Here is a 13138-nt window from a genome sequence, read left to right on the forward strand (position 1 = left end):
GTGCTGCCCACAAACCGTGTTATTTGGTTTAGACTTTCCAACGGGAAGCACACATCCAGAAGAGCCCTCCTGCCCTGCATTATTCCGGTTTGTTTGTGTGCCCCACATTACGCTGCTGGCGATGTTAACTGTGCCTGACCTGCCTTGCCAGCCCCCGCCGCTGCCTCGGGAGCCTCCGGGACAGAAGTTTCTGATCAGGCAGTTTTGAACAAGCCAGACATAAAGTAAATTATTATATAACAAATCCGTGCTCTTCTCCGGGGTATGTTACCTGACTTGTTTGCTGCCAAGGTGGTTTTATTGTTTTGGCTACTGGGTGGAGGGAGGAGACTGGAACAGCAGAGGAGTCATAGCTTTTGTTTTGCTTAATTACAGTGTACGCTTTTAATAAAACCTTTTAGTGCCATGAATTAAATGGCATTGCAATCCTGCACGAGAAGAAAAATGCGGCTGCTGTTGGAGCTGACAGCTGAGGGGTTAGATGGCCAGCATTGGGCTGAGGCTCAGAAGCCTTTTCTTTGCTGGCTGGAGATACTGCTGGGTAAATGTGTTTACTTTTTCCTTAGTATTTATACTAGTTAATGTGTCGCACTAGATAAATCTACTTCCTGAGTCCATCTTTCAGCTTGCTTTCTTCTCTCCCAATTGACAAATGGTTTGAGTTTGACACCGTTTTATCAGTTGAGCCCCTGCTGGGTGTTGCATGCCTGCTTGTTTCTGCTTTATCATGAAAAGTGAATTATCTGCGATATTTTGTTACCATCTAACTAGCAGTCGGCAGGCTTTCCTATGTGAACTGATTTAGATTTCAGCAAGGGGAGGCTGTTGTCTTTCTCTGCAAAGCCCCGTTGTTGCTCTCCAGGAAAACAAAAGATCCCAGAGCTTTCTGCACCGCAATCTGCTGCTGTCCCACTTTCAAGGAGGTGTTTTGTTTGTTGCGGCAGCTTCCTATCTTAAAATGATAAATTGAGCGGACGTGTGTGCCGTTTTAAATCTCTGTCTCCAGGGCTTTGTGTTCACTTAGGATAAAATACGTTATTTTGTGGTAAGCTCTGATGTGATTTAAACTTGGTTTAAAGATGACAAAGCAAAAGGGAAAGCATCAACAGCTTTAGCAGTGGTAGTTTGATGAGGAATAGCTGTCAGAAGAACTCTACTGACTTACCTCAATGGGTTGCAAATGCATTAGGGATTCATTAATATTAATACCAGAAGAGACATTTCCTGTATTCGTTTGACATCTTCCACGCTCTTTTTTTATTTTGCCCCCCTACTCCCGCCTTTTTTTTTTTTTTTTTAAGAACAACTTCGAGTGCATTTTTAACACTTATTCAAGTTAATACAAGGATGATAAGCTAAAGTTAAACAGAAGGAGACCCCTGAGTGTGTGGGGTCGGTCTCTAGGAGTCCTGGAATTTGGTGCTGTGCTTTAGAGAAAGATTGTGGTAAACTCTTGGGTGAGGCTGTCAGGGCAGTTTGCAAAACAAGTCTACTAGGTACCATTATAAGCAGAAGAAATTGTTGTCAGAAGAAATTGTTCTATGGGGTGATGGGAAGGTCACTATCAAAATGGCATGTAAGGGCTAATAACTTCATAGATTTCTAAGGTGGACACATGAGTGGCTTGTTCATATGTTCAGGGGTGAAAAAAGAAAATCCAAACCATTCTCCAGTCTCTGAGTGTTTTGTGAGGTCGGCTGAACAGTTCAATTTGAAAAGTAAATAGATCCAAGCTAATTTTCATTTGTTTTCCATCTTTAATGTCCCGTGACACACATTTTCATGCTTCTGCTCTGTCACCAGCAGGCTTCCAAGCTTTCTTTAAAAAAAAAAAAAGAGAGAAAACCACCCAATATCTTTGAGACATAAAATAAAACCAAGAACACTGGCAGCATCAGGAGCGAACATGTAATTGCGATGATTGTTTTCCAGTGTCCTGCACAGGACATCGCAATTTCACCCACTGAGCTGTTTAACTGGGAGAACTCATGGTAGCAAAGTGAAGCAGCGGCTCTCTTTCTATAGAAAACACAGCTAAGAGTCGCAGTCCGTAAAACGTCAAAAGAAAACAGATAAGCCCCCACCAAGCGCCTAGTCTGGCAAGACTGGTGATGCAGCAGCGGCAAACGCCGAAGTGCACGCGAGTTTGGCAGCTCTTACTGATCAGGCAATTTGAATTGTCAGTGTGCGTCTGCTCTACTTGTTGAGCCTAATGAAAAGTACAGTTTAATCACTGGTGTGCCAAATTGAGCATGATTAGCTGTTATTGCAGATTAGTGCATTGTCTGGGGCTCCAGAATTATTGATCCGGGTGCTGCGCTCTGGTGTTTTCTGTGCCCTCTATCGTAACCTCTTCTTAAGGCTTAGAGGAGGGAAGCAAGAAAAGAGAGTAGGAGGGAAGAAGTCCAGATGGGAAGAAAACAGGTCCTGAAAAGACCACATAGGAACTAGGTCAGGTACTCTGGAGATTAAAGAAGCATGCTTCATCCCTGGACGCAGGAGGCAGGGACAAGTAGCATACAATTACGAGGAATTAGAACGGCAACAAGTAGTGCAGATTTATCAGCTTTAATTGTCTATTGTCAGGACAGAGCCCTTCTTGTAGATCAGGCGCTGCCAATGCTTTAATACCTCTAATGGACTCTCTATTGTGGGATTATCTCTCCTAAGGACAATGTCTTTCTTAAAACTAGTTGTTTTGGGAGAAGGAGGAAAAAAAAAAAAAAAAAGGACGGGGAGAGGAGGGAAAAAAAGAAGTAGCTGCAGCCCTCGGTTTTTTTCTCTCTGGTTTGTCACATTCTGCAGGAAGTAGCTGGGAGCCCAGTGTTGCTCTTCTGTCAGCAGCGCTATTCCTTCAGGGGAACTGATAGATACCCATTGAACATTAACCCCCTTTGCTCCACCTTCCCCAACGAGCTCCTCCAGAAACAATAGCTGGTTGATAAAGAGCAGATAAGCAAGGACACCCGGCTTAAGAATCTCTCTGCTATCTTTATTTTAAAAGCTTTCCTGGGTTTTGCAAAGTAAACATTACAACATTTAAAGAAGGATAAGGTGTCAACTATTTAATGAGAAGTTGTGTTTAATAGCAGAGGAATTTTTCCCTCCCCCAGCCAACACACAGGTATAAAAAGACTACTATTTCACCACCGTGGGGTAGGAAAGGTGGAGAAATGACAACTGTGCACTTAGAAGCTTAAGAAGTGGTCCTTCAGCCCAATTCTGCCAGATTCCCTCCTCAGCTCTAAGCATACAGTCACTATTTTGAATACTTTGGTCCTAGATGCACGGTAGTCACATTGCTGGATCTGTGATAATCTGTGGGTAAATATTTTTATTTCCACCATATGCGCTTCGTCATGGTGTGTAGCTGTTGTTTTTGTTAATCTGTTTTGAAACACGCTGCGTGGCCAATTCTTTGTCTGAGAAAAGCGGTGTGGTTCCACCCATGGATCTCACCCTCCTTCTGCTGTGTTCATCAAGATTGGGCAGGCTGGAGAGTATCTGAAAGGAAAACTGAACTGCGCAGGAGCAGAGCCTGAAGTTTCACCGTGGTTCATCTCTCTATGGACTTAACCAGGCAGGCTGAGATACCCCAAAAAGTGTCTTGACTGCCAAGTTGGGAAAAGACATGGAAGTTGAATCAATGCGACTAATTCTGAGGTGGCTTTGTTATTTCAGATCGTTCTGAGCTTGTTGCAGGGCTGATGTCATTGAAATACCCACAGGAGCAAGCCCTCTAATATATGTATACTGTCCCATCTCTCTTCCGTAACCATCTGGATATCAGCCAATTTTAAAGGAGAAATTCCCAAAGCACACCCTTATTTCAGCCCTCCGTCACCAGTAAGGTTGGAAAGCGGTTGGAATGGGTTGGCCTGTTTTCATTTATTTTTCCTCAGACTCCATTGCTATGGACAGAATATTCAGAAGTCTGTATTTGGGATGTGAAAGGTTGATTTTGATGCTCAGGTTTTCTTGTCTGGTGTAAACTTACATTGGTAGAAACATACAAAGACAATACAGGTGGTGTTGTATGGGCTTCTGGCTGTTACCCCTACCTTTCCCAAGACCACCAGAGCTCAGAAGTGTGGTGGGAAGGCTGATGGTAACCAAGTGGGAACGTATGTGGTCTTCGCATTGAGGCACTTCCCTTCTCATAAGGGACAAGGAGATGGCTCCTTACGTTTAGTCCAGACCCTGAAGTCTGCTACCTTTTCCCACAATGAAACAAAGCGCAGTGACAAAGACTCTGCTGCTTTCTCAATACCTTCACCCCAGCTTGCTCCCTGGGAAACAAGAGCAAGTGGCTTCAGACTGTTTTGTCTTGGCTGCTCAGCTGCGTTCACAGCGAAGAGAAGCCCAACTTCTCACGGTGACTTCTTGCCCTCCTGGTAGCCAGCCCAGACAGCCTCGACTCCTTCTTCTCAAACTCGAGCCTCAACAAGAGGAAATAGCTGAAGCTTAGTTCTCGCTTCTGTGTGCTGCAAGAATGTTTTTTCCATCGGAGGAGAGTTGTTTTGGCTGATTCGTAAGTCATCTGAGCAGTATTTTAATAAGGCCTAGCTGGAAACAAAAAGGGTTATGGTATTTTAGTTTGACTCCTTTTTTTCTCTTTTTAAGGAAAATTTCTTGAGAGGATAAAACAACACTGAAATCAAAAGAGATGTTAAGGCTTGCACTAGGCAGTAGCTGAGAGTGCAGCCAAAAGATCTGCTCTTGGTATTGCACAGCTGAGACAAAAATAAACGTAAAGGCATTTGGAAGTGCTACGAGGCAATGACCAGGGTGCTCTGTAATTAAAGGCAGTCCCTGAAAGCTGCATGTGTTAATTCAAATGCCTCCTGGCTACAACATACACCACCCCGAATGCCCTTGCAAAAACCTTCATGTAGATTCAAGTGCAATTTTAATTTCTCTCCTTATAGGAATACCACGCTGAGGTAGTCTAGGGCATACAAAGCCTCTGAGATCGTATCTGAAGCCTATAGGCTGTGTTTTGTAAAGGTCAGGCCAGTCTGTGAGAAGAAGGCTTTAACTTTTCCTGTTGCACAGTCACTAGAGCATGCTGAGTCTCTCTCTTTCCCTTGAATCTGACAGCAACCAGGTTTTCAGAAGCGTGGCCCCAAAACACCAGTGTATCTGTCTCAGCAGAACTTGAAAGCAAGTTCTTCTTTGAGTTTGATTCCTCAGCCGGCTTTTAAAAGATGTGCAGTCGTGCAACTACATCATGTACCTTCTCCGAGTAATGACCGCAACTGGTCCCCAAATGTTTACCAGCACGAGGATGCCTACATGCAGGAAGTGGGAAAGGGGGGTGGGTCTGGTAGTTACTCTTGATGTGGTCACTCTGCCACTGACCTTGCTGGGGCAAGGGGAAGGGGAGGATGTGAAAATGAGACTCTGCTTTAATCTCTCGTGTGCATTTTATCTCCCCTCCGACTTTCTAAAGAAGTTTCATCTATTAGAGCCAGCTCCCTTCCCTCCTTCTTCCCCTTACAATTACAGCAGGCGCAGGGAGAACAGCAGCAGCGGCGGCCGCAGCTGAGGCTGAGCTGGGCAGGCTTGTTGTTGAGCTGAAGTGGTGATAGCATCAAAGGAAATGGATGGGGATTTCTGAGATCAGAGCTGTTAGGGCCATTCATGATTTGTTGTCAGGCTGAAAGCTGCTGCAGAGAGAGCTGCCTGAGAAATGCTGATTAATACGGTAATTGAGGTTTTCTATGAGCGAGAAGGAAAAAATGAAAACATGACTAAAAATGTTCTTTTTGAAATGAACAACATTTGAGATTGCACATTCCAGACAATAGCAGCTACTGGTATGAAAGATTTCTATAAAAGAGCAGAAAACTGCTGGCTGAACAGGGTGTCTTTTTATGTTTCTCTATTAAGGAGGAAGGTCAGAAGGTCAGTCTACATATTTATTTAATGGCAGAGTTTCCTTTGTGATTCTTATTTTAGTCCACATTCTCAACAATTTGTTTTTGTCTCTCCTTTCATGATAAACTTAGTTTTATTCCAGATCAGGCACCATTAGGCTAGACCTACATGCCAGCGAAATCCCTTCTCCTGCGCGACGGTACTTCTGGGCTTAGCTTTGAGACACCTGGAGCTAATTTCAGGATAGCCTCGGAGTGTACCACAGAGTTATTTGAAGTCCACAGGCTTCATAGGCTGTACTCACCTCCCCAGGCTCTGACCTGGCATATTGGCATCTGCCTGTCATCCTGACGAATATTTCACTTCATCTGATCAGATCTAATCTCTGCTTCCTCTTCTTCTCCAGCCCAAAAGCATTCTCGGTTCCTTGAAAGGTAGATTTGCTTTATTCCCGCTCTCCTTCACATTAAGATCAGCCCCTGAAGGAAACATAAACTCTTTTTTCTTGCCTCCCTCTCCCGCCTTTCTTTTTTCTCTCAAGCTAACAGGGAAGTGAAAAGCTCTGAAACAGCTGCCTCTCAGAGTGAGACTATTTTTCGGTAAAATAATCACCTTCAGTATGACTACATTGTTTTTCTGTTCTATGCGGTGTGACTCAGCATCGGTTAATTAACCCAATCAAGTAGGACGGATTTCTCTCCTTTAATGAATGGTTCTTCCTACTTCAGAGCCTTCCTAGACCTCATTTTGGATGCGCCTGGGTTTTACCGGGTATATCCAATTACATTTATATCCTTCAGCCCAGTGCTCGGGCCACCTCTCTTGTGGAATTACGTTGTGGTGGAAGTTAAGCCAGGACACTCACTTGCAAGCAGTTGCCCTACTTATGTCTGCTGCCACCAGCCATCCCGCGTTAGCGCACACGGAAGGTCTTTACACAGATATACTATTCTCAGCATCGCAGACCGAAAATGGCAAGTAATCCTTTCCACACGCCTTTTTATCAGAGAGAGCGGGAGCAGGTTAAGGGAAAGGGATGTGTGTACGCTCATCAGAGAGACAGGCAGGCACCCGATTGCATAAACGTGCTCTTTTTTTTTCCTCTCTCTCTGCCTTTTCCTGTAAAGAAATACATAACACCCAGATCGCCCCAAAAATGCAAGCGCGCGTGTGTTTGAAAGAAGAACGTGAAACTAGCTGCCGCGTAAAGCGCTGGGAAAGTGATGAGAAGAAGGAAAAGTAGTGGAGCGGTGAAGCCTCGCAGTGAAGCAACTGGTGCTCACACTGCTGTAGATGGCTATAAATGGAATTGTGCATCACCGTTCCTCCGAGCCTGAAGACGCCTCGCTGAAGAGACAGGACCACTGAAGGAAGTAAGGCATCTGGCTGTTTTGTAATGAGAAGCAGGAATGCTCTCACTAGTAAACAAACAGGACATTGTATGCCATCATCACAGGATGTCCTTCCTCCAGCCAGTGTGCTGACTCGGATTGGAGGAAGAAAATTTGGTGCAAGGGTCTGCTAATTGCTATACCAATCCTCCTTCCATCGCCGGCGTGCTCCTGGACGGTCACTTACGTACTGCCCTGCGCAAGATCGGCGCTCGTTTTCTTACCGCGCCGTGAAAGAGGCGTCGGGTTTGGGAACGCTGCCTGCCTTGCCCCGCTCTCGTGAGCCTCCCTGCTGTTACGTGGCGGGAGGGGGGAGATTTTATTTAAAGGAAGAAACGGAGATGGTTTTTGTGATTCCTTTTACAAGCGTTGATTAGAAAGAGACTCCGGAAAGGGATAAAATCAAACCCCTGCGACTCCCATGTGGTCACTATCAAGTAAAGCACTATAATTGTTAAGGTTTGGGAGCAAGCGCTTTAGATGGGGTTTTAATCGATATTCTGGAACCCCAGAGTCATTTTTGTTGTAGCGTTCTACCTAGTCAAATTGAGGGAGAACGAAAGCGGGTAGGTGTTGATCTCTGGAGCTTAAAATAGAGCGAAAACCAGATTTCTAGTCAGAACCGCCTCACGTGCGCTCACCGCGATGCGCAGCGGTGCCCGCCCGCCGGACCCGCGCCCCTGCGCGGCGCCGCGGCTCTCCCGGCCGCCACAGCCTGGTGGGAAGGGGAGAGAAAAAAATTATTATTAATAATTAAAACTAAAAAAAAAAAAAAAAAAACAAAACCAAAAACGGGCGGGTTGCGCGGGGGCTTGGGCCGCAGGTGGAGCCCCGCCTCCCGCGCTGTGAGGAGAGGGAGGGGCCGGCGCCCGGGCCGGGGCCGGGGCCGGGAGGGCGAGCGGCGGGCGGGCCGAGCCGAGCCGAGCCGGCCCGAGCGGAGCGGAGCGGAGCCGAGGCGCTGTGGCAGGCGGCCCCCCAGCGTTTCCCGGCGGCAAGAGCAGGGAGCGCGGCGGCGGCAGCACCTGTCTGACAGCGGGGGAGGAGCGGGAGGGGGAGCGGCGGCTGGAGGTGTGAGTCAGTCTCCCGGGGACCCAGCGCTGGAAGGAAGGGGAAATGTTTACTCTGTAGAGATGAGCCAGGTTTGCCGCCGACGGTGGGCTTCGCTCTGGAGACGCGCGCGGATTCTGCCCCGGTAAGGAGCGCGATGCCTCCCCCCCTCGCCCCCAAAACTCCCCGGCTCCTTCTTCTCGGCCTCCCCCGGAGGAAAAGTTTCCTCGCCGCCTCTCCCGGCTCGGGAGCGCTCATCTATCTGATCGGCGTTAACCCTTTCGCTCCGCCGCGCAGCTGTCACACCCCACACCCCGAGTTTCGCGGTTGGTCTCCTCTCCCCCGTTTTTAACGCCGAGAGTCAGGACCCACGGCACCGCTCGGCTCGGCTGCTGCCGGGACGGGGCGCGGGGCTGGTCCCCAGGCGGCCCCGGGCTGGGGAGGGGGGCTGGGGGCGCTCCTTGCCGCCACCCCCCGCCTCAGCCTCCCCGGCGTGGGAACGGCGGTGCCCGGGGGGCGCCGGGGGTCTCCTGTTCGCCCGGAGTCATCCAGCCCTTCACCTCTTCCTCGGAAGATCGCGCTCTTTTCGGTCTTCGCTTTTTTTTTTTTTTTTTTTCCTGGAGAAGGGGTGTGAATTTCATAGTAGCTGCGTATCCGAAAAGGAAAAATGCAGGGATTTTACGCCGGACTTCAACGTCATTCCCAGCTACCGGCGTAGGCACTGATTTTGGTCCTTTATGGAAAGAGCCCGACCTAGTACCTGCTGGGGGATAGGTTTGATAACAGGGCTCCTCTCCTGGATACACAGAGGGGCTGAAGGACTTGGTGGAATTGTCCTGCAAGGCTCCTAGTCAGTGCTTTGAGCTAGCAATTCTCGGAGGTGCCATCCAAATAAAAAGGCATAGAAGAACATGCATTTATTTATTTATCCATCTATTTAATTTATTTCTCCTGCTCCCTTTTTTCTATTATTTTTCGGGCCTCGGGAAGGTGTTGCAGTGCTTTGTGCAGGGCAGCTGCTGTGCAGTGATGCTGGCAGGATGTCTGTCGACTTTCTCAGCCTTCCATGCCAAAGGATAAGGGGACGTCAGGAGGAGGCGGAGGGGGTTGGGGGGGGCAGGTTGTTTTGAAAGTTGTTTGTGCGTTGAAAGCTGGTGGGAAAGTTCAGGCTTCCCCATTTGGAAGAGGCAAGGCTGGGTTCCGCTCTTCCAACATGCGCTTTCCATTTTTAGCTTCATTCAGACGCAGACAGCAGCTCCTTTCCTCTTCCTCTCCTTGTTTGTGACACTTTTCTGAGGCAGCTTTTCCACAGGCGACTAAGTGGTCTCGTGGCCATGACCCCACGTTTTCTTCAGCATGGAATATTTTTTTTCTCTCTGAGGCATTAAGGAAGGGGTCTGAAAAAGGTAAAGCAGTTGTCAGCCTGGGGATTTTTTCCTCTTTGTTTTTGTTCCCTCCTCATTATTACCAAGGCTGGTGTTTTAAGGCACTGCTTCAGTCAGAGCAGCTTCGTTTACACTGCTTTTTGGCTATTACTCAACTGTACCAACTATACTGCATACGCTTTTAAAGTGTCACAGACTACTGTATTAGTCACGCTGTCTCAACGGAAACCACAACACTGAAGGACAATGAGGATTAAAGGCTGTTTTCTTATTTTCCAGGCTGCTACACAGTGTAGCTCGGACGCTGTGAGTTTCAAGAATCTGGTGAAAGGGAGAGAGTGGACAATGAAAATGGACATGGAGGATGCTGACATGACTCTGTGGACGGAAGCCGATTTTGAAGAGAAGTGCACATACATTGTAAACGATCACCCGCTGGATCCCAGTGCCGATGGAGGCACCCTAACTCAGGCAGAGGCTTCCTTGCCAAGGAACTTGACTTTCAAATATGCATCTAACTGCAAAGAGGTAAGCGGCAATGCTCTGGGGAAGGTTGGAGTCAGACAAGCCAAATCACAGCGCTTCGGAAAGTGTGTGCTCACCTTGGCTTCCATTCTTTAACACACACACACACACGCCCCACCACCACCACCAAATGCTGCCTGCTGGCTTTTAAGATGGGACCTGAATAAGTCTTTTAAGAAACTGCGAGCTGGTCATCTGTCATGTAGTGTTTTCACTGGAAGTCACAGCCAGCCCATCCCTGAAACTCGTTCCGTACCAATTCACAAACAGTTAAATTTTCACACAATTTGAACAGCATCTGAATAAGCATATTTAAACTGTGGGGTAGTTCTCTGTGCCAATTTCTAGAGTGCTGTTTGCCAGGACCATTCGTTGCCTCTGGCTCAGAGATTAAAGTGCCTCGGTTGTCCAATAAATAGCTTTAAAAAAAGTAGAGGAAAAAAATTCCTGGAAATGTGTTTAATTATTTCTTTTTGTTTTCCCTTTGATTATGAAATTGCTGTATTCTTTTCATGAGCTTGCTGTATTCCCGACTTCCTAAATTCTTAAAAACTGCAGCATATCGTTTAAGGAAGTGATGGTAGAACTGTAGCAAGCTTGACAGAAGGGTGGCCGTAGCTTAAATTAACTTTTGTTTATCTGGGACAGTATCTTCACTGGTAGCTAGCCATGCGAGTCTGTCCTATCCTTGTCCCTGGAGTGGGTACATTCTTTGTTGTTGTTTCAGAAGGGCTGGAAAGAAATGAGCCCGGATGAGCAATTTGGTTTTGTGTTTACTCCTTCGTATAGAGTAGCTATTATAGCTAGGTGTGATGTTCGGCAGGGTAATAACCCAAGGGACAACCCTTCATTTCTCCTTGTGCTGAGACTTGTGGTATAGCAGCTATTACCTGTGCTTCTACTTTGGCTAAACACACTGACCACAGAGCTGAAAAGAACAGGTACACTCATCTGTGCCTATCAAATATTTCCTTCCAAAGTAGGTACTTGTTTAATCCTGTGTACAGAAATAGAGCCGGACCCCTAGCTGGAGGGTATTGGCACCGTGGAATTTAGCTTGGCAGTGCCTAATACAGTGCCTAGTACAGTGCCTAGTAGGTTTGGTAAGAAGTTAAAGCTAAATTCTCCTGTAAATTCACTCCTCTCTTCCCATCTGCCCTGCCCTGCCCTGCAGAACTTTGGCAGAGAAAAGACACGCTCCAGAATAGAAGTGCGAAACCTTGTTTTGTGTTATTGCGTCGTTAGATAGGTCATACATTGTCGGGGAGTCAGGGGAGGATAAAGCTGCGACTCCGCTGTGCGATATGGCAGGATTTCTTGGTTGAAGGATGAGTTTGCAGCGTGACAGCTTGGGCAGATCCTCGGCAGCCGGCTGGTGACTGATGGGCTGCTCAGGCTGCTTTTGCTCTCTCTGCCTCCGCGGCAGACGTCCGAGGAGCTTTCAAAATTCCCAGCGAGCGTGTTTGGAGACACGGAGGTGTAATTTCCTTACTCTATAGCTCAGATCAGTGAATCAGGGTAGGAGGATTGCTGCCATCTCTGCATAAGAGGTGGGAGGTAGTTGAAAGATTTCTGGTTCTTCCTTGTAAAATGTGACCCGTGCAGCTCCCTGCCAGTGGGAGTCTGAATATAGGACATCCTCCTTTTGTGCTCCAAAGTTCACCCCGTCTTTTATTTGCACTGAGTAGCACCTACAGTAAGGAGGAATAGCAACTTTCAAACCCTGACTCTTTTCTCAGGTAGCTCTGAAAGAAAGGGACAATCTGATTCTTCTCCCCCCACCCACCCTTCAGTGAAAACTGTGAGTGTATGGACAGGTCACTCGTTTGCTCCTTGTCTGCGGGGTGAAATAGTTGCAAATGGCACGATCCACTTGCATTCTAGCAACTTCAGACGCGAAGCACTTTTTTTCTGTCTGCCTTCCAAGTTTGGTTTTGTTTGCTGGGGTCAGGACTAGGTGCGTGTTGCTCTTACACATCAGTGTTTGTGGGGTCAGCGAGGGAGCCTGGTTCTGGTTTTGACCTCATGGAAAACCACTGGCGTCCTGACAGCTTGATGGGGTGGGTTTTTTTCGCTTGCGAAAGGATGAGGTAAGACTTGGGGGGTTGCATGCGTGTGTGTTTGCCAGTGGGTTTCAGATATGAGCTGTCTTCGTTGTTAACTTCGGGGAGAGCTGTGGCTCCGTCTGGTTGAGAGTTTTAAATGCCGAGTCAGTTTATTGACAAAAACATATATAACGCACCGCTTGTGAAACACTAATACTGTCATGATTAGATCATGAAATCCTAGTGCTGTCATGATTCGTATTATATCTCCACTTGGAGTAGGAAGAGTATTGCGTGCCTGCTTCAGAGGGAGGAAGTGCAACCGCTGTTGTTTGGGGAGGGTTACTTTTTGTGTTTCTTTCCCTTGCATGCTTTGTGAAGCGAGTAGTGCCTTTTTAAAGGCTTATTGAACTTTCAAGGGAGTCTATGATATGTCATACTCTTGTTTATTCTTGGATCTTGATCGGGGATTTTTCTGAAGGACACATTTTTCATTATGAGTTCACACTATGTGTCAGCATTTTAAAAAATGAATTACTACTGCTCGTAACACTTTAGGCTGCTGGGTTTACATGAAGTAATTCATTTATTTCTGTGCGTGAATTATTTATCCTTTGCTCCAGTTTTAGCAATTGACCAAAAATGATGAAATGCAGTGCCAAAATCACACTCCAGAAGGCCATATGTGAATAATCTTTTTCATGCAGACATTTTAAAACTTTTTTTCCCTATAATTTTTCCCTTTGGTCTCAGTCCTTAAAGCCTGAACAGCCCTTCTTAATATAAAGTTCCAGTTGTTCTGCTGTCTTGATATTACTGGTGCCTCATCCTCACCTGTGAGCTTGACAGAGAGAAACATACCTCA

General features: G+C 46.9%; 1 protein-coding gene across 2 annotated transcripts in view; it reads left to right on the forward strand.

Annotated features, from left to right (window-relative positions):
- The first annotated feature begins 481 nt into the window (after positions 1 to 481).
- Positions 482 to 13138, forward strand: part of PRDM1 (PR/SET domain 1) — a 30614-nt gene continuing 17957 nt past the window's right edge. Inside the window, exons 1-2 of one of the 2 annotated variants that reach the window (XM_065632132.1) lie at positions 482 to 541; positions 9983 to 10231. In XM_065632132.1, coding sequence (XP_065488204.1) covers positions 482 to 541; positions 9983 to 10231 — 309 coding nt within the window. Of the gene's footprint in view, positions 542 to 9949; positions 10232 to 13138 lie in introns of those variants that run through there. The other variant, XM_065632134.1, reaches the window with a different exon arrangement.

This window comes from Caloenas nicobarica, chromosome 3 (assembly GCF_036013445.1).
Source record: "Caloenas nicobarica isolate bCalNic1 chromosome 3, bCalNic1.hap1, whole genome shotgun sequence".
In the NCBI taxonomy this organism is placed as follows: Eukaryota; Metazoa; Chordata; class Aves; order Columbiformes; family Columbidae; genus Caloenas; species Caloenas nicobarica.